Raw genomic sequence first — 20,661 nt, 5'->3', positions numbered from 1 at the left:
TTTTTTAACTTAATGAGGCTGAAGCTTTGGAAATTTTCATTGTGACATTTTTCACCCTTCTCTCTATACTGCTCAAATGCTTTAGGTGTCCAGAAAAATACTCATGTTACCTTCCCTCTTGAAATGAGATCGTGCTGGAGAGCACAAAGGGTCTGGTTTGCCTTCTGGAGGATGCAGGCTCAACCCTAGGAAGAGCATAAATGTTTCAGAATCCCATGACTTTTGTTGCTTCATTAAATAGCTCCTTCCTAGAGAAAAATATCAGGCTGGTCCCTTGTAGAGCAAGTAGCAGCTGCCCTGTCAGATGCTGCCAGAGCATCAGCCCGCTGGTGGGGGTCAGAAGGGATGCAGGGTACTTATAGAGTGGAGCTAGCCCAGGAGATCGGAACTGGCTCATGGGTAGTGCCATCCCACCCCAGAGCAGCCCTGTGGGGATGGGTAAAGCTGCCAAGGTAGGTTGGGGACACACTAGGTTTAGAGGGCTGTTTTTAAGAGTGTGAGAGCTAGGAAAGGATGCTGCTTTTATGTCCCACTCATCAGTTTGGTATGTAGCTACTTGTCCCTGTTTCTGGTAAAACTCAATAACCTGGCTTGGTCTGGAAGGTTCTCTCTGCCCAACATTTCCTGCATGACTCTTCCCCCTTTCCTTGGATAGTACTTGGGCAAGGCTCAGCTTAGTGTGTCCTTTGGAGGAAATTTAGGCCCATAGGAAGCATCAAATACAGAAAAGGGCTCAGTGCTTGCTTTACCTGGAGAAGGTGAAATGCATGGAGTGTTGGCAAGGTTGGGGTAGGCCAGAGGCTCAGTTGGTTGTACTTCAATGGGTTCTGGCTTCACCATAGCCTTTCTTCCCTTTCTGCACTGTAGTGTGATGATATGGCTGGTGGCCTCTGGTCCTCGCAGGCTATACTGGCGATGAAGGAGCTAACAGACAGTCAGCAGCAGGACCTCACAGCCTTCCTGCAGCTGGTGGGGTGCAGGGTACAGGGTGAGCGTCCTGGCCCGAAGGATGAGGTCAGCAACCAGAAGCTCTTTGCAACAGCCTACTTCCTGGTCAGTGCACTAGCAGGTATGGAAACCAAGACAAAAAAGAACAGGGCAACCTCTGCCATGGCTGGGAAATGGTATTGCTTTCTGTATGTGCTTCTGGGACACAGAAGCAATGATGACCAAAGATGCTTTCTCTCCTTTTCAGTCCTGAGGATAAGAGTGGAAGGTCAGTGGAGTCCTGCCTGTATGTCTGTCCTACTCAGGGAAGACTACCTTCTGGTCCTCTCACTGGAAGTCCTTTTCAAATACAGCCTGTGATCTACACCAGGGCCCAGACAGCACTGTGCAGCAGACACTTTCCCCTGGCAGCTGTTTGTCCCGACCTCTCCTTCCTCTCTGCACACTTATGCTCCACTCCATGGTACTCTCAGGGTTCAGAGTGTGTGGTGTGTGATGCACAAGGCAAAGAGGCAGGCTATAGCTGGGCTTCTGCATAGGTCTTCCACAGCCACTTATAAAAATAATCTCTCAGGCTTATATTAATTACAAACTGTATGGCCAATGCTTAAGTTTCTTGCTAGCTAGCTCTATCATCTTAAATTAACCCATTTCTATTAATCTATGTTTTGCTACATGGCTGTGGCATTACCAGTCTGCTGGCATGTTGCTCCTTGGGAGGCGGGCTGGGGTCTCTCCAGACTCCTCCTTTCTCTTTCCTGTCTCTCTCCTTGGATTTCCCGCCTGCCTCTAAGCTGCCTTACCATAGGCCAAAGCAGCTTATTTATTAACCAATGGGAACAACATATATTCAGTGTACAGAAAGACATCCCCCAGTAGGTCTTGAAATGGCTTTCCACGGGGAGTGGATTTTGGTTACTGTCAAGTGGAGACCATCATGCAGGAAGGCTGGTGGTGCCCTGTGAAGCAGCTGTAGCCACAATCCCATCCTCGGAGGACCAACTTCCCTCCAACGCATGCTAATAGGCACTGGGTCCTCACACAGGCGCTTTCTTCCAGCACTACAGAGGGAAAGGCCCAGGGAACCTTCAGTGTTTGAAAAATGAATCTGAATGTTCCAGCTTGATGTGCTGATGGGTCAACTCTGTATCTTGCTCTGAACCACAGATAAAGGCTTTGAGTGGTTGACTGGGACCAGAGCTGAGGCACAGGCTCTGTGAAACTCCACCTTGAGTCTGGATCCATGTTAACAGTGAACATGCTTGAGTACAGGCTTTCTGTCAGCTTTTGAGAAGCCTTCTTATATATCCTATACTACTCAAGCATTTCTATATAGAATAGCCCATGGCTGACTATACCTCAGTCCCATTCTCTCAGACCTAGATACAGCTCTGCAGCTGAACACAGCTGGCCACATAAGGGACTGTAACACAAGTTATTCCCGTTTGGAAGCTGGATGCAGGGAAAGCTTTAGGTGTAGCTAGTGTCTACATCAACCCTGCCCTTTCTGTCGGAGCTGTGATCTCATTACAATAGCCACAGCAGAGGTTGGCTGATTTAAAGCTTTTGGTAGTATTCTCGTTAATCCTGGACCCTTCCTTGGCCAACGCTTCGCAGACAGCATGGTATTCTAAGATCTGGGGATAGTGCTGGAATAGAAAGTGGTCCTCTTGGGCCCTGACAGTGTTATTTGGCTTTATCTTGCTTTGCTGCTTCCAGCACTGCAGTCTCCCATCTCCTGGAAAGCTTCCCTGCCTGTGTGACTATGAGCAAATCCCAGCTCTCAATACCACAGAACCTCCTTTGTAACTGATTCACTTTCTCTAGACTCCCTGGGCAGCCTTACACTGTCTTCCAGGCAGTTAGGGGAGAGCAGAGCATGTCTGGCCTAGCACATGCATCAGGGTGTGAGCTGTCTTTGTGTTGTGCTAACAACTTGGGATAGGCATCTCTAGGGATGAGGGATGCAGCGCTAACTGAATGAAGCAGGAGGCACCCTGGAAGTGTGTCAGTGCTTGGTTGACACTACATGCCCTTCTCAGCCCTGTGCTTTCTATCCCCATCTTCATGGAGGGGGTGAGGACACAGAAAACTGTGAGCCTTCTCAGAGGCAGGGGCATGACCGCACTGGAAGGTTGTGTTGGGGTTCTGATGGGATCACCTAACAGGGTTGTCCCTTCCTTCAGCAGCCTTCAAATTTTGGGGATGGCCATATCCTTTTGGGGATGGCCATATCCACAGTCTCAGTGACACGTCATCTTTAATACAGCTAACAGATGAAGGTGGTCATAAAGTTCATCAGTAGTCACTATACCAGGTGACTTAGCAGCTCCAAGGTCGTGCCCTGGGGATCAGGGTCATTTTAGGAGCTGTTTTTTACTGGGAGGTATTGTATAGAGGCTTGAATGACACTGACTTGGATTCCCTTTGGCAGGGCCAGGAGCTGGCAGGTACTCTGGTGTAGCCCTAGCGTCTCAGAATTCTGACACAACTTTGTTGTGTCATGATTATTCCTCTTGGAGCTTTCTTTCCCAAAGGGACTGATTTATGTTTGTGTGGTGCCCTGACATGTGCTCCTAAATACCCTCTAGTGTGTCAAATGGACAGGCTTCTAGAGGTACACCCTGAGCTATGGTCTTACATGTTTACATGTTATATATTTACATGCCTGTAAATCCCAGTACTTGGAAGAGGCAGGGTTATTGCAAATTCGAGGCTATTCTGGGTTACATAGCAAGAACGTCTTAGAAAACCAGAAACAAACAGAAGCTCCAGCCTAGTTACCTGGAAGCGCTCTAACCACTCCAGCACTGCTTTTTTGAGCCAATTATTCTTTCCCAGAGCCCATGCCCTTCTTTCTGGCTAGCAAATTTGATGTCAATGAACATCCTCTGGTGACTAGATTCTCTGGAAGATCCCACAGAAAATCAGCACTGCCTTCAAATGTGACCTCACTCTTGTTTTTCAGAGTGCGGAGCTCTGGCTGACCTAGAACCCAGAGACTGCCTGTTTCTGCCTCCCAAGTGCTAGGATTAAGGGTATGCCACCACGCCTGGCCTGGACACACATTTACTTTCTCTAACTGGTTGTAGCAAGGTAATGAAATATAAATTGGGCACCTAGGGATGGACGAAATATTCCTTTTAATACAAGGGCTCACTGCATAGTTCAGGCTTGCCTCAAACTTGTCATTCTTCTGCCTAACCTCTCAAATGATGAGTTTCTAGGCATGCATCACCATGCTTGGCTTCCACAAACTTGTTTTTGACAGTGACCATGACCACGATGCATGTCTTCTACAGAAATGCCAGATAATGCCACGATTCTCCTGGGGACATGCTGTAAACTCCACATTGTTCGTATGCTGTGCCACCTGGTAAGGAACCTTCAGATGGGACAGTAGGGTGGAAAGGAATGGGGAGGAGGAGGGACAGAGTCTATCCAGCTGGTAAAACACCTCTAGTTTCTCAGCTTGAGACAGTGTAAGCACGCGTTATCATTAACACATGGGTGCTGTGGGATGTCTGAGGTCCAGAGCAAAGCAGCCCAGTGTGCAGACTCCAAATCATGTTCTTTCCCCAGTTTGGAGACTTGGCCATAGCTCAGTACTGTGAGGCCCAACACTCTGTTGTTGGTCACTGCAGTGTGTGGGATGGTTTGAAGCTGCTTTGTGTCAGATTTGCCAGGAAGCACTCAGGGCTGCTGTCTGGAGGAGATATAGCTTCTTCCATCCTCTTACAATATCAGCAGCTTGGTGCTCTCTGTAAATATCACTGCAAGAGCAGTGATCATTAATGTGTCTAGCCCCAGGGTGGAGCTAAGCTCTCGTTACAGAGAGGGCAGTTAGCAGAGGGATCAGCAACAGGCTGCCCCAGAATGCCCAGAGGCAGCTCCTCTCAGTCTGTGTTGGCTCCACTCTTACCCTACAGAGCAAAGCTGGTGATGCAGACTGCCTAGACAGGCCTGCCTACCTACCTTCGTTCTGCATGTGCTCTGAGAATACCAAACCATGCACATGGTCTTGGATGTTGTTCTGCATGGAGGATGTGTCAGAAGTCAAGAGCACTGGCTATCTTATCACACAGCTGGGCAGGTGCCATCAGAATCGACCAGATTCTGTGCCCCAGGGTATACTCAACTACTTGGAAGCATGCCACCCTATCAGACCAGCTGAGGGTGATGGCTGCTGGTGTAGTTTGATTATAGAAATGATATAATTGTCCTAATTGTATGAGATGATGAGCAAAACAGCTCTGTTCCCTCTGGCAGCAGTGAGTGCTCAGCACTTCCAAAGTCTGTTTCTTGAGTATTTAGGGACTAATTAAAGCCATTGAGGAAGTACACAAAGAGAGACTTGTGCTATGGGAGCCAGGCCCTAATGAACTCACTTAGCACCCCTTTGCAGTCAGCTCTGGCTCTGGCTCTGACTTTGGCTGATGTCCCATGACCAGCAATGAACCAGTTCCAGAATGGATGGACTCCTGCTGCCTGCAGATGCACCTGCCTGCTTTTTGGAGGCTGCTCAGCAGACAAAACAGGTTTCTTTAAAGGAAGATCTTCCTAGGTTTCTCAGGTAATCTCTGTAGATTTCCTACTGCTCTCTTTAGAAGAGCCAGGCTCCTGTAAGAGTGGAGTATTGTGTACTTCTTACAGTGACTTACCTAGAAAAGGGCACACAATCTATCTGCAGTCTTGTTTGAAGGCCCAGGTAACTCTGAAATCGTCTTCTTTAAGGGTTTTGGGCAAACAGTGTCAGATATACTAACCATGTGCTGTGAACTGGTTAAGAGGGTAGATTCGATCATTAGAGAAATCTAGAAAACATTCCCAGTCAAAGGATATAGAATAGCAAGGGCAAAGGTTCTTGAAGCAGGAAACACAATTAACAAATGACAGTACCTACACTTGAGTTCATCCAAATATCTAAGAAATTCTAATATTGCCATTTACATTAATAAACAAAACCACCAATGGCCAAGTGGTGAGTGTATACCTGCCCCAGAGCAAAGGAAAAACTGTATATTGCAGAACTCTACAATTAGCAAAATAGTGACTGGAACGTTAAACATCGTGGGAAGTACCTGTTGTATGTCCCCTGCCCTTCACTAACCCTGATGCTGCCTGAGGAGAGAATGGAAATGGCTGCAGGCCTCATTGTTCTACAAGCCTGCAACTGTAACTGCCCAAGCCAGAGAACTTACAGCTTTATGTCTACTTTGAGTAACTGGTTTGTGTAAACAGGGCTCCAAAGAAGGTGGTCACCTGTGTTGGGCCTCTCATAATCAGCAGGGCTCTTACCTTGTTACAGACCTTGGGTCCTGTGCCCGCACTGGGTGGATGGCAGTGCGGTCTGCCTTTTGCTCCTTCAGGCTCTGAAGTACCACAGTTTTATGCGTGGCAGCCATCTCCTCCTCAGCCTACAACTTGGGGTTGTGGGGCTGTAGCTGCTCTCTGAAGCCCTAGCCTCACTTGCACGGGTCTACCAGGAGCTAGCCCAGTTCCCAGTCAGGTCCTGCAGCTCCAAGATTCCAGTGATCAGGGCCCCAACCTGCACCTACCCACAGGGGGTACTAGGGAACTTTTGTGTCTACAGTTTTGGAACTGTAGCTGATGGTGCAAAACGCCTCAGCACCACTCAGGCTTGTAGCTGGGATCACATCTGTGGTCTTCAGCTTCATGGCAAACAATGTCACAAGTATTGGCCTCTCCATTACTTATTCTTTGCATGATCTAGGTATGTTTCCACCCTGGCCTTGCAGCCAGACCGCAAAGGACACCAAAGGACAGGCTTGCACACCACTCACATTAACCCATGGCACAAAGAGGAATTCTCCCTCATGCTCTGCACCTCCAAGCATGGAAACCAGAACTATTGGGAAGACCCAAGGAACTTCTTCCACAGTCCATTGACTTCGGGTTAGGGCTGCTGGTACTGAGTAAAACTTGTGCTTATGTCTTGGATCCTGGAGGAGGTACTGTCTGGATCCCATATCTCCACAAAAAGTAGTTATAAAGCCCCAGCAACTTTAATCACCCCTATGGGACTAGGGAAGGGCTCCATTATGTTTTAAAACCTTAAGTCCCATGGCTCCCAGAGATATTTTTCTGGTAAGACCTGGAGAAAGGAAGTGGTTCCAGCCTGCGGCTCTAGAATTGTGGGTGTTGGTATGACAGACCCAAGCATCTCCTACAACTCTTGGTATGATCTATGCTCACCTGTACAGACCTGGGGACAGCTCTTTCTGCATCTCATACCAGCGAGTCCACAGCAACAGAATGTGCTTTTGGAAGCCTGTACTCAGGGCAAAGCCCCACAGCTACCTTCATGAACTACTGTGGTTAGGACTGTTGCTGCACTCCAGCCCCTAACGATGGGAACCAAATGAGGCACTGCATGGCAGTTACACCTTTGAGCTCATGTGTAACTAAAGCCCGAGCATCCATCCAGCTGACATTTAAATCAACAAAAATTCCTGCAGGAAGTGCTTCAAAATATTGGACGTTCCACAGATGTACAGGATGCAGAGAACAAGCCAGCTCCAAAGAGAGTAGCTGCTCTCTAAAAATAATCTCATAGAAGGAAGTCTGAAGAGAGTTTACAGTAACGATCCCAAGAAAACATTAATGAGCTCCAAGAGAATATAAACAAAATAATACAGAGAAGAAAGAAAAAATAGTTCAGGATATAAATGAGAAATTAAAACTTAGAAATCTTACTTAAAAAAACTAACAAAGACTCTTAATTCTGGAGCTAACATATCCAGTCAGTGCAATAAAACACACAAAGCTCTGACACTAGGCAGGAAGCAGCGCAAGGGAACACGGCGGAATCTAAGGATAATGCTTCCAACTACTTCAGTAAGACAAGGGGGCTGGCGTGGGTAATGGGGAAAAGCTACAAGATATCTAGGACAGAATTATGTGAACAACTATTTGCACTGTGGGGATCCCAGATAGGGAAGGAAAAGAGTCATTTAAAAACTAGTTCCCTGAAACAATAGCTGAAAACTTCTCAAATCTTCAGAGATATGGATATCTACACATCAGAACTTAAAAGACCCCAACTAAATTAATAAGCAGAGATGTCCGTACCAAGGCACAGTCTAGTCGACACATCAAAATCACGAGAGAAGGAAAAGCAAAACAAGTCCCACAAGGAATGCCCCTGGACGGAAGGAGATGGCACGGTATGCTCTAAACACTGAAAAAGTAACTGTCAGCCAGGAAACCTTAGCCTTTAAAGGTGAAGAGGACAAAGATGGTGTCACACAAGCAGAAACCAGGGGAATTCAGGACCGCTGGACCAGCACTGTAAGAAATACTAATGGGAGTAGATACCACACTACAAAGATCGGGTGCCATTATCAAAGCATGTGATATATAAACCCCACTAGCAAAACATACATGAAAGGAAGGAGTAACACTAAAACCTCAGCATGACAGGGTATCCCAAAATCACAAAAGTGACAGGCAAACAAATCTGTACAAAACAAGAAAAATTATGCAAATAATAACATGGAATGTAAATGAATTAAATTCACCAACCAATACACTAGCTGAATAAGTGAAAAAAAAAAAAAAAGCAAGAAAGAGCTGGGCATGGTGGTGACTGCTTATAATCCTAGAAACTGGGATGCTGAGGCATCTTCAGCTACATGTAAAGTTTAAGGGCAGTCTGGGCTGCATGAGTCCTGTCTCAAAAAAACAAAAGTACCACCCACCAGATTTAACTATATGCTGTCCACAGAGACAAGAAATCCATTTACTGATGTATGTGTATGTGGTGGCTTGAACAGGTATGGTCCCCATAGACTGACTCATGTGTTTGAATGCTTGGCCCATAGGGAGTGGCACTATTAGGAGGTGTGGGCTTGTTGGAGGAAGTGTCACTGTGGGGGTGTGATTTGAGGTCTCATATGCTCACACTGTGCCCAGTGTGGTACACAGTTGCTTCTGCTGCCTGTGGATCAAGATGTAGAACTCTCAGCTCCTTCTCCAGCACCATGTCTGCCTGCACACTGCCATGTCCCACCAAGATGATAATGCACTAAACCTCTGAGCTGTAAGCCAGCCCCAATTAAATGTTTTACTTTATAAGAATTGCCTTGGTCATGGTGTCTCTTCTAGCTAAGACAGTATATTAAAAGGGACGGGGGAAATAAAGCACTCAAATGGAAAACAAAAGCAAGCAGGAGTTATACTCATATTCTCATAGGGTAAAGTGGACTTTAAATGAAAAACTAGAGAGAGAATGCAACCACTAAATATTCCTAAACAGATCAGTTCAGCAACCAGGTGCAGAAGTGCAAATATATATGGATCCAACATTACCAATCCCATAGCCAAAACAACCGTAGATGTGAAAGCAGATGTGAACACAGCTGCAGTCAGGGACTTCCCTTCTTTTTCCACTATGGGCAGCACATTTAAACACGAAATTAAACACCTCAGTCTAAACAAGTGAGTGTTAGAAGTCACAGGGCAGCTTAACCATCAGCAGTGGCAGCAAACTCACTCTTACCAGAGCATGTACTACTCAAGACTAGAGCATGTTAGGCCACAAATAAATCTCAATGCAATTTTTTTTTTTTAAATTTGAAGATTACAAAAGAAATCAAGAATAACCAGTTATCCACATTCAACCCTGTTATATCAGGAATAAGAAAGGGCACAAGACAGACAGGCTGAAAATCAAATTCAGGGAAAGGGCACTCAGGGTTCTTGCAGTGGTAAAGGATTTGATGAAGCCAAGGCAACGACAGGTTCCACAGGGATGTCAGACATGACATATAAACCAGCCAAACAATTGTGAGGGACACATAAGATGTTATTTTATGGGAGAACTCTTAAAAACGCCTGTCTAGCCGGGCGGTGGTGGCGCACGCCTTTAATCCCAGCACTTGGGAGGCAGAGCCAGGCGGATCTCTGTGAGTTCGAGGCCGGCCTGGGCTACCAAGTGAGTTCCAGGAAAGGCGCAAAGCTACACAGAGAAACCCTGTCTCGAAAAACCCAAAAAAACAAAAAACAAACAAACAAACAAACAAAAAAAGAGCCTGTCTTGAAGAGGAAGAAGTCTGTAGAAGTTTTTCTACCAAGGCCCCACTAGTTCTTCATAACCCACTCTCACTGTTTCACCCTCCTCTAAGCTAAAGCTGGTCTGTGGATACACAGCATGCAATCTTTTACCCCGTGGCATACTACCCTCCATTAGCCTTATTATCTGCACATTAACCACATGCTGCAGCACCCATGTGCTCAGTTTTGAATTCAGTAGAACTTCATTAGTGCTCTAAAGCCTGAGTCAGTGGTCACTCCTGCCCCCAAGACATAATTCAGGGTAAATCTTTCTGCTAGTTGTCTGATGACTGTGTTGTCTGCATGTGTCTATATACAGCATATGTATGCCTGATTCCCTCAATGGTCATGGAAAGGAGTCAGATCCTTTGGATCAGGAGCCACCATGTGGGTATTGGGAACCAATGGTCCTCTTTAAGAACAAAGTGTGCTTAACTGCTGAGCCACTTCTCCAGCCTTCATGGGCTAGTTTCTGAATAAAGGCCTTAGCAGTGGTTCTCAACCTTCCTAATGCTGCAACCCTTTAATACAGTTCCTCATGTTGTTGTAACCCCTAGCCATAAAATTATTTCATTGTTTCTTCATTACTAACTTTACTACTGTTATGAATTGTAATGTAAATATCTGATATGCAACCGCCTGTGGGGTTAGAGTCGATGGCTACAAATGAATCATTAGATACAATACATACAATGATAACTAAACCTTTTTGTACACTGCAGTTTTACACCACATTAAATCCAAGGGACAAAGTACTCAGATTTTTAACTGAAAAAAGAAATCAATGTAGCTAAACTAAGTCTTTTTTTTTCACAGCATTTTAGTCTTGAGGTTTTTTGTTTGTTTGTTTTGTCTTTATAAAACCATTGAAAATGATGGAGGTGCTAGCTGGTGCCACTATAATTCAGTCATTACTCTATAGTTTCTACTTAAGAGCTAATTCATGCTTAATTCTGTTCCTTTAAAAATATATTTTTAGAAACCATTATTACTCCTGAAGACACATGCTTTAGGAATCTCTCTTATAAAAAAAATAAAGGTACAATCATGCTCATCTCTTCTTTCTAAATCCAACTATCCACACACATCCTAACCTTGTCACTTGTCCGTTAACTCACGACCTCACTGTATTTCTACTCTGAAGTCCATTTTCAGCACAGGAAGTAAGCATATTATGTATCTTTGGAGGGCATAAGGGAATAAAACTTAAAAAAGAAACCAAGAACAGAAGTTATAAAAATATATGTTCCTAGTGACTAATAGATAACTAGAGAAATTCTAGAAAGAAATGAAGGAACTCAACAAAAGCCATGATCCACAGCAGTGAAGGGAACTTTCAAACAGTAACAGCATCCATCAGACAACAGGAAGATCTAAGGCTACTGACCGACCGCTGCATCTCAAGGAGGTAGAAAAACAAGGATAAACCAAAACCTAAATCTTAGTAGAAAATCCAAACTTAAAAATACAGAAGAGTTGGGTGTGGTGATACACACCTTTAATCCCAATGGAGGCAGAGGCAGGAGGATCTCTGTACTTTCCAGGCCAGCCTGATCTACACAGTGAGTTACAAAACAGCCAGCGATACATATTGAGACCCTTTCTCAACAAAACAAAAAACCCACAAAACAATGAAACAACTGGGTGTTTTGAAAGGAAAGTAAAATTGTCAAATTAGGCTGTGTCGGTGGCAGTAGGGTAGACTGAAAGGAGACACTGCACACCACCACAGAAACACGCAGGATCACAAGGAATGACTACAACAACCACAAAGCTACACAACTGGAAAACCTACAACAGAGTTAACTTGGAAGTGAATCAAGAGAAATACAAAATCTAAATAGACCAATAATGAGATGGAAACAATAAGTGATATTTCCTAAAGATGGTCCAGGACTTGGTGACTTCACTGCTGAAATTTACAAAAACAATGAATCAAGAACTAATTCCAATTCTGCTTCCATGATTTAGAAGTTGAAACTGGAGGAACTACACCAAATGCATTATCTGGATACCCAGAGGAGACAAGAAGACAGCCACAGACTCACATACAAATATTCTCAATACAGTAGTACCAACTGAACTCAACAGCATAGCAAAATATATAACACACCATGAGACAAGTATTTACAAACCATCTTCTGATAAGGGATTCATTTGGAAAATATTAGAAATTCAAAAGGCCATAATGCCATAAAAACAATCCAATTTAAAAATGAGCTAAAAACCTAAATGGATACGTCTCAAAAGATAGACAAATTGCTAGTACATGAAAAAAAAATGCTGTCTCTCTGATCACCATGGAAACACAAATCAAAATTGCAATGAAGTAGCATGTCACCCTCACTAAAATAACTATCATAAAAAGATACAAGAAATGCTAGAGAAGATATAGAAAAAGGTAAACTCTTACATACTATTAGAAAGAATGTAGTTAGTACAGCCATTATAGAAAACACAACAATCCTCCAGACACTAAAAATGGCTGAAATTGTGAATGTTACTATGTCTATCTGAAGATGAAATATCATAGATGTGTACTCCCATGTTTGTTGAGCCTATTCACATAGCTAAAATGTGAAAATAGCCCAGATGCTCCTCAGCAGATGAAGGCCAAAGAACATGGAGATAAATGCACAGTGGAATATTATTCACTTGTAAGAAATGAAACCACGTTATTTATTGGCAGCAACATGACTGAAGCTGGAGGTCACTGTTGAATGAAACAGGCCAGACACAGGACACACACTCTCATGCATTTGTGGAAATACTAAGTAAAACTCTTAGAAGAACAGAGTAGAATAGTGACCACAAGATTCAGACAAGCAGTGGGGAGGGTGGATGAAGTTCTAATGAGCTTCAAACCACGGACAGGAAGGATACTTTTGGATCTTCTTTAACACAGTAGGTAACAGATAAACCACCCATATTTCACAATAATTAGGAGTGTATCTTATTGCCCTGACTTTTTATTACAAGTTATATATATATATATATATATATAAAATTACTCTAATACAGCCCATAAAAATGTACACGTTTATCAGTAAAGTCAGATGAATCCTTGTATGTGGCATACAAAAGGCACATGATGATTTCTCTAGTCTACTGGGCTAATGGGTCTAGAAGGTGTAACACAATGGGGATTCAGACAGGGATACAGGCAGAGAAAAACAGGCTTAACTAAGGTCTTAGCATGAAGAAACATGTATCTTGTTACATTTAATGGTTTTACTGTCCTATTTGGGAGACTTTAAAAAAATAATCTAATTGGATTTTCTGGGACATTTTGATGTTTGTTTAAATTTGTCATTTCAGCTCGACACTCTGTCTGATGACAGAGTATGTGATTTTGAAGACCCCACCTTGGCTCCTCTGAGAGATACTGAGAGGTTTGAGATTGTGCAGCGTTTGTTTGCCTCTGCCGACATTGCCCTGGAGAGGATGCAGTTGTCCATTAAAGCCACCATCCTAAAGGACTCTTGCATCTTCCCACTAATTCTTCATATCACTCTAAGTGGGCTTTGCACTCTAAGCAAAGAACATGAGTAATGTCTTTGCCTGTCAGAAGAATGTGCTACTGGCCAGGGCTGGGTACTTTTTAGAAATACGTTAGGATTTTGGGCTAAGAGTGATGACTTTCCACACTGAATGTCTGCAAGCATTGTGAATGGTTTCTTTTCATCAGAGGCCTGGTGTGCCAACAGACAGTGACCCCTGGTGACCATGGTAGATTCTAACATCTGAGTCATTGAGGGAAGTGTCAAGGGCTTTGTACTGGACTCATCGGTCACTTTATTTCCCACTCACTCCTGTTATACAAAAACAGAAGAGTCTGAGACTTCAACATTCATCTTAGGCTATGAATGCTACAGGAAAGCAATTTCTCTTCTTTCAGAAATGCCGTACATTACTTGATGACTGGGAAACTTTAAATGCTACCTGAGAATATGAAACAAAATTATATTAAGGCCATCTGATTTTACCCACCTCAACGTGGGGATTTAGATATATTCCTTTTATTTGACTTTGTTACGCTTTGATGAACATACTATGTCTAGAACACAATTCCAGTGCATTCTGGGAATTTGTCACATGTTGCAATTTCTATCAAAGGAAATTCTGAACTATGTATAGTTTGCTATTTATTCTGTTTTGATGTCCTTCTGCTTCAGCAGTCTTGGATAGTCTCCCCAAGCCTCCCGATTGCACTGAAAGTATTTGTTACTATAGATCAGACTCAATGCCTCTGGGCAGCAGCAGGGAGATACATGTTAGCATGTAGTTTCCATCTCCACTTCGCCCATTCGGCCCCTTCAGATGATAAGGAAGAGTAACAAAGATGAAATAAAAGGAGACTCCACCTCCCGCAGCTATCTTTTACAGGGCTAAAGTTGTACCAGCAGCACTGCTCAGAAATAAACTGATCATAAATTAGGAAATGCAAATGTGTGTAGTTGTGCGAAGTTGGTACTGTGACTCATTTATTTCTGACATAAGACATGAAGAGCAAGCTATGGACAGAACATATATGAATCTACAGGCGGAAAACACACATGTATGGGCATGGGAATGCATGTCTAGAATTCAGGAGAAACCTAGCAGTGGTGCACTGCAATTCAGGGACTTTTGAGATTGGGACAAAAGGCAAAAAGAGTTAACTTCCTTACCTTTATATTCTGGTTGGAGTTTTATATTATCCTTCTAATGATGGGTCATATAAAATAGAAAATATGAAAGGGTTAAGTGATTGTTGTACAAAGCATGGGAACCTCAGTTGGGTCTCTGGCACCTATGTAGACTGCCAGGCATTGTGATCACCTCAGTGATACCATCACTGGAAGGCAGAGATACCAGAAAGACATCTCTAGCCTCTATGTGCAACACACATACACACAAAGAATGGGAAAAAAAATAAACAAAAAAAATTTTTCTGGAGACACAGAAACATCCTAAAGTGGCATGTTCCTACACATGAGGTATGGCATCCTAGAAACCAGCATGGGAGAGCTGCAAAGGGCACTTCTGGAAAGGCTTCCTGCTGCACAAAGCCCCACTGCTGTGTTTCAGTGGGTGCCTGCCCTCTTCCTCCAGGCCCAGTGTGAAGCTGCAACGCACAGCAGGGCTGCTTGCCGAAACACAGGATCTCTTTCCTGGGCAGATGGGAAGTGGCCAGAGGGACTCATGCTGTCTAAGCAGAGTCTTTGTTTCTTGATCCTGTATTTTAATCTTCCCCAACTCTGAAATCCTTTTCTATGAAAGCCACCATCATGCACCAGCCAGAATAGAAACAGCAGCAAAGGGAATCTTGGCTGAAAAGTAGAGGCAGGTGAAAATTTATTTAGGTGGAAAAAATTTACATTAAGGACTTAAAAATCCATTTAAATCAAAGTTAATGCAATATCCTGTAGTTTTATCTCTTAGTTCTACCTGTAAATGAAACATTGCCAATTTTTCCAACAGCAAGTATTTCTTTAAATGCACAAAAATATTTTATCAGGAATATGTAATCTCACAAACTGAACACTGTAATAATTTTTAACTATATGTGGAAATATGTTGAAAGATTTATAGTGAGTTTCTGAAACATCAATACTTACTGTATTATAGGAAATTAATGTATACAAGGACAGCAGTGATGTTTCTCTTTGCAGAAACTAGTAATGCAGATATCTAGAAAGCAGGGATGCTTAACTTTTCTTTTTAAACCTTTTCATCAGAAAGTTCCTTAAGCAGCTTGGCAAGCTTCGACTTTTATAAGCATGTTGTCTTCTACTGAAAACTCCTTACAGTTGCTAAAGAGGGTGGGGTTAAAAAGAGCATGTGTTTGTGTTAGAAGGAAAGGTATGCAAAAATGAACTGGGGGTGGAGAGACAAAAAGTTTCCACAGCAAGTCATTTACATCAAATGGTCTTTGTGAGTTCTGACAATTCAAAAAAGCTTGCAGAAAATTTCATTTGTTGCCGAACACTTGTGCTGGTTCATTTTATGTCAACTTGACACAGGCTAGTCATCTGAGAGGAGGGAACCCCAATTGAGAAAATGCCTCCATAAGATCAGGCTGCAGGCAAGCCTATAGAGCATTTTCTTAATTAGAGATTGATGGGAGAGGACCCAGCTCACTGTGGATAGTGCCACCGCTGGGCTGTTGGTCCTGGGTTCTATAAGAAAGGCTGAGCATCCATGAGGAACAAGTAAACAGAGTTCTTCCATGGCCTCTGCATCAGCTCCTGCCTCCAAGTTCCTGCCCTGCTTGAGCTCCTGTCCAGACTTCCTTCAATGATGAACCATGATGTGGAAGAGTAAGCCAAATAAACCCTTTCCTCCCCAAGCTGCTTTGGTCATGGTGCTTCATCATAGCAATAGCAAGCCTAACTAAGACAACACTATTGCTCATTTTTTTTTTTTTGCAAGATATCATTTAAAAAACAAAACAAAGAAACCATATAAAACAACAAAAGCCAGTGTTACAGAAGAAATAGAAACCAGCATCAATTTTTATAAGATGGCATACAGTGAAAACAATCATCTACTTTGCATTTCATGTTCAGATACATATGAGCTATTGATGTAGGAGAAACATGAACTAACAGCAGCCATGTTATGAAGGACTTACTAATAAACTTGCTCAGGAAATAATAAGTTACAAAGCAGGACTTAGCTAGGGAGTGCCACCTCCACAGGAACTGGGAGATAAGCTGTGTGCTAACTAGGCTTGTCAGAAATGGCAGGAAAGAACATTTTGTTCCTCAAACATAACTGGAGTTTAGGACTCCTGAGACCGTTCACTAAGACTGACCAGCTGTGAGACCCATCCCCATATCAGAATATGTGTTTCTAGGGTGGCAAGTCAAGTGAGTGGCAAAGGGTGACAGTCATCATTAAGTGCTGATCTGCCCTTAGGTCTCTGTTCTTTTATCATAGTTCTGCCAAGTGGGCTAGGTGACCCTGGATAACAAGCACCCCAGAAAACACTGATGTATCTTTGCTGTGTAAATCTCCCATTTACCCACCTGACTAGACTTACAGACTCCTGTCTCTTTAAATTGTTCAAGTGTAATCTGGGGCCAGGACCTGAAAGATTTTTTTTTTTCAAGACAGGTACAATTTCCTGTTTGAGGCTGCTTTCCCTTTGTGCATTAACCAGAACCAGGCACATGCTATTAGAGGATTTTTTCCTCTATTAATTTCTATGTACTTGGAGTGAGTTCTCACTGCGAAGTCATGTTCATTCTACAACAATATAGCATCTAACTGGTTCTATCTGTAAAGACTAAGGTATTTCTCACTTGGACCACACTTACTAGCAGTGCTACCATAAACTAGCTCTCTGACATAAGATGTAATCATGTCTTAACTGGTAAGGTTTCTGGCTCAATGTAATTTGTAGCTGAGAAGGGTTTTTGTTTCTAGGGTGTTAGCATATGCCTAGGACCATGTGTACATTAAGCTTGCAAAGCACTCTACCTCTAAGCCCCCACCCTCTTCAACTGAACAGTTGTTAATGTTGTGATCTTTCTTTCCTCTTAACTAGTTTTAAGTTTCCTCTAAGTTCTCAGGCAACCTTGACTAGTAGAGGCGGGAAGCTAGTTTTGAGGTATGGCCTATCACATTTATGTATATATTGCCTAGTCAGTTTGCCTTTGGCTCAGTTGTAATAAAGGCAACTATTTCTGACTTTTGAAATGAAGGCTGGGACTACTGCTCAGTATTGGAGCATGCGCAGCATATGCAAAGTCCTATACTTATGCCCCAGGACATCTCTGCTCTGTGGTAGTAACAACTATTTATTTCAGGAGACTAAAAAAGTGGTAGTTTTATATATAAGAAATAAATGGTCAACTTCCAAGTTATAAGTGGCATTTATCTTAACTATCGATGTGTTAATTCAGTTTGTGTGAGTGATTAAAAAACAACAAAGTAAAAATAAAAATAAAAATGGCCATTCTGACCTGTGTCCTGAGGTTGTCAGTTATCACATCACTGTGACACCAGCCACAAGACAATAAGCAATTAGAAAGAGAAAGAAGTATTTTCTGGATTTGGGGTCCACTAATTGGATGTAACTGTTTAGTATTTTTTCTAATAAAGATATAGGTGCCCATTAAGCTTCACACTATGGGTAAAAACCAGGTTGCAGTGTAAATTTTAGGCACAAGGATAAGGAAGAGCAGCTTCAGAATGCTCTGATGTAAACATCAGAGGATTTCAAATCTGTGTGATTAGTGAACGACTTGCTTAGCAGCTAGGGACTTGGAATGGGATTCTAATGGGACTCCTAGATTAGGACCACCGAAAGGCAGATTGTCTTCCACACTGCAGCTCAATCAAGAAGCTCTCTTAACCCTGGGGATGGGTTCCTGAACAGTTCACCATCTGCTACTTCACCTTAGAATGAGGTGACTTTACAGGGACTGAAGGAGAAGCAACCTCGGGTAGGAGAACACATTTAATAAGTACTCTCAAAGGCTTACCACATCACAATCACAAGTTATCCCTTAGAGTTGAAGATGAAGACAGGTATTAACCTAGCCCTACACAACACGTGGAAGGTAGAGGGAAATTAAATGTTCTCAAAAATCACATGGTAGGATCTTAGTCAGCAGAAGTAGCACAACTATTTTTACTTTTATAACAAGAGATTATTTTTTTTTTTAAGACAATCTTGTAGTGTTTTGCCCGAGTGGTGCAACCATGCTTACCTTAGAAAAGAGAGCATCATTCTCTCGCTTTTTAGTCCACTAAGGACGTGTGATTCTGTGCATTTTTCAAAAGTCACTCCAGGATACAAAGCAACAAGATGAAATGAGAAATATTTTTAAAAGAATATAACTTTAAAGCTAAAACAAAAATACAATTTAAAAATAACCTTACCTTAAAAAACTATAGAATTATTATCTTCAGGTGTATCACATATACTTACAAAAAGACCAATATGATGCTGAATTATTCATCAAATGTATTCTTAAAAATCTGTGAATAATATTGTTATATACAATAATCTCATCATTTAAAATACTGAATTTCTCCCAAGAACTCCAAATACATTACAGATGTTATAAGAATTCTCACAGCAATCCCTTGGAACAGGAGGCGCACAGGCACTGTAATCTTTAAGTCTAACTTATAGCACAATTTCACTTCAAAGTTGAAGTAAATATTTCCCAAGAGGCCTCCATCCAGAAATGTTTTTTCTTACAGAAATTAAATTCTAATAATGAAAAACAGTTTTCCGGGCTTAGTTTCTCTAGTAAAGTCTTCAGAAAGGAGATTAGTATCAGCTTCAAGGTGGAGCCAAAGCTTCTTAAAAGAATCGAAAATAGATCAGAATGTCTAGGAATTTGAAAGTAATTAGAAGCCTTAGAACACCAGCTGTCTGGCCAGGCGGTGGTGGCGCACGCCTTTAATCCCAGCACTCGGGAGGCAGAGCCAGGCGGATCTCTGTGAGTTCGAGGCCAGCGTGGGCTACCAAGTGAGTTCCAGGAAAGGCGCAAAGCTACACAGAGAAACCCTGTCTCGAAAAAAAAAACAAAAACAAAAACAAAACAGAACACTAGCTGTAACATGTGGGCAAATATATTTAGCTTTATCATTCATTACTTTTGGGAGATAGTTCTATATTATACACATAGCTTTGTGTGTGTGTGTGTATATATATATGTACATGTTTTTTAAAAATGAACTATTTATGTGCACAAAACTTCAGGACTGCCCTTTTCTTATTTAGTATAAAGATTAGTTACTGTGGAGGTAAGGTCCTCCAGTCTAATTCTGTATAATGAAGGACTGTTTCATTAGACACAAAAATAAGTAGATGGCTATTTTCTTGCCATTTTCAAACTTTTTATATTTTGAATTTACCCATTTAAAATAATTATAACTCATTTGGTGGCCTTGGCAATCAACTTCAATCACTAAGTCATGATACTTGTTCTACATAAAAATAAGTATTTTAAATTAATTTTTGAAATAAGGATCATTTCTAGTGTTGCTGGGGATTAAGCCTAGGATCTCACACATGTTAGTTAGGCACACACTCTACCAAAGTTATAACCCCACGCCCCTGTTGTTTCTTCTTTTGTTTTTTGAGACAGGGCCTTGTTATACCATGCAGGCAGGCTAGCCTCCAATTTGCAATCCCCCTGCTTCAGCCTCCTGAGTGCTTGTATTACTAAGCCTGGCAAAATCATCATTTTTGGCCAGAGTAGTACCTTGTCATAATCAATGTCCAGCTATTGGATTATACTGCTAATGAGCTATTTTCTAAATATGTTTAATAACTAATTTGGCCTTTTAAAGGAAAAATTTTTACAGTTTGTATAAATAACTTTACTAGACTCCAGACTCTAGGGTTTAGTCCTATTTGGTTTATAATGATTTCTATTTTAGAGAGCTATGGTCAGCAATTGTATCAAGTCAGCCAAAACAGACACTCCTGATGTATTTGACATCTGATATCTAAAAACACAAAAACGGAAACTGCACAATAAAAGCACAGTAGTAACGAAGTCGAAAAGTCTACTATAGGGCATTGAATATATTCCATTAGCAAAGGTTAAATGACTTGTTCAGAGACATCATTTCTACAGGCATTTGTACACTTGAAAATGAAAAAAATACATATAACCATTAGTTGTA

The 20,661-nt window shown here is 42.2% G+C and overlaps 1 protein-coding gene across 1 annotated transcript in view; it reads left to right on the top strand.

Annotated features, from left to right (window-relative positions):
- The window catches only part of Gsdme (gasdermin E), a 50,896-nt gene extending 36,355 nt beyond the window's left edge, over window positions 1-14,541 (top strand). The window contains exons 7-9 of the mRNA XM_059257832.1: window positions 868-1,069; window positions 4,251-4,324; window positions 13,342-14,541. Coding sequence (XP_059113815.1) covers window positions 868-1,069; window positions 4,251-4,324; window positions 13,342-13,575 — 510 coding nt within the window. The 3' untranslated portion in view covers window positions 13,576-14,541. The remainder of the gene's footprint in view (window positions 1-867; window positions 1,070-4,250; window positions 4,325-13,341) is intronic.
- The last annotated feature ends 6,120 nt before the right edge of the window (window positions 14,542-20,661 follow it).

This window comes from Peromyscus eremicus, chromosome 3 (assembly GCF_949786415.1).
Source record: "Peromyscus eremicus chromosome 3, PerEre_H2_v1, whole genome shotgun sequence".
In the NCBI taxonomy this organism is placed as follows: Eukaryota; Metazoa; Chordata; class Mammalia; order Rodentia; family Cricetidae; genus Peromyscus; species Peromyscus eremicus.
Note: the sequence above shows the minus strand (reverse complement) of the source record. Positions and strands in the feature narration are given on the sequence as shown.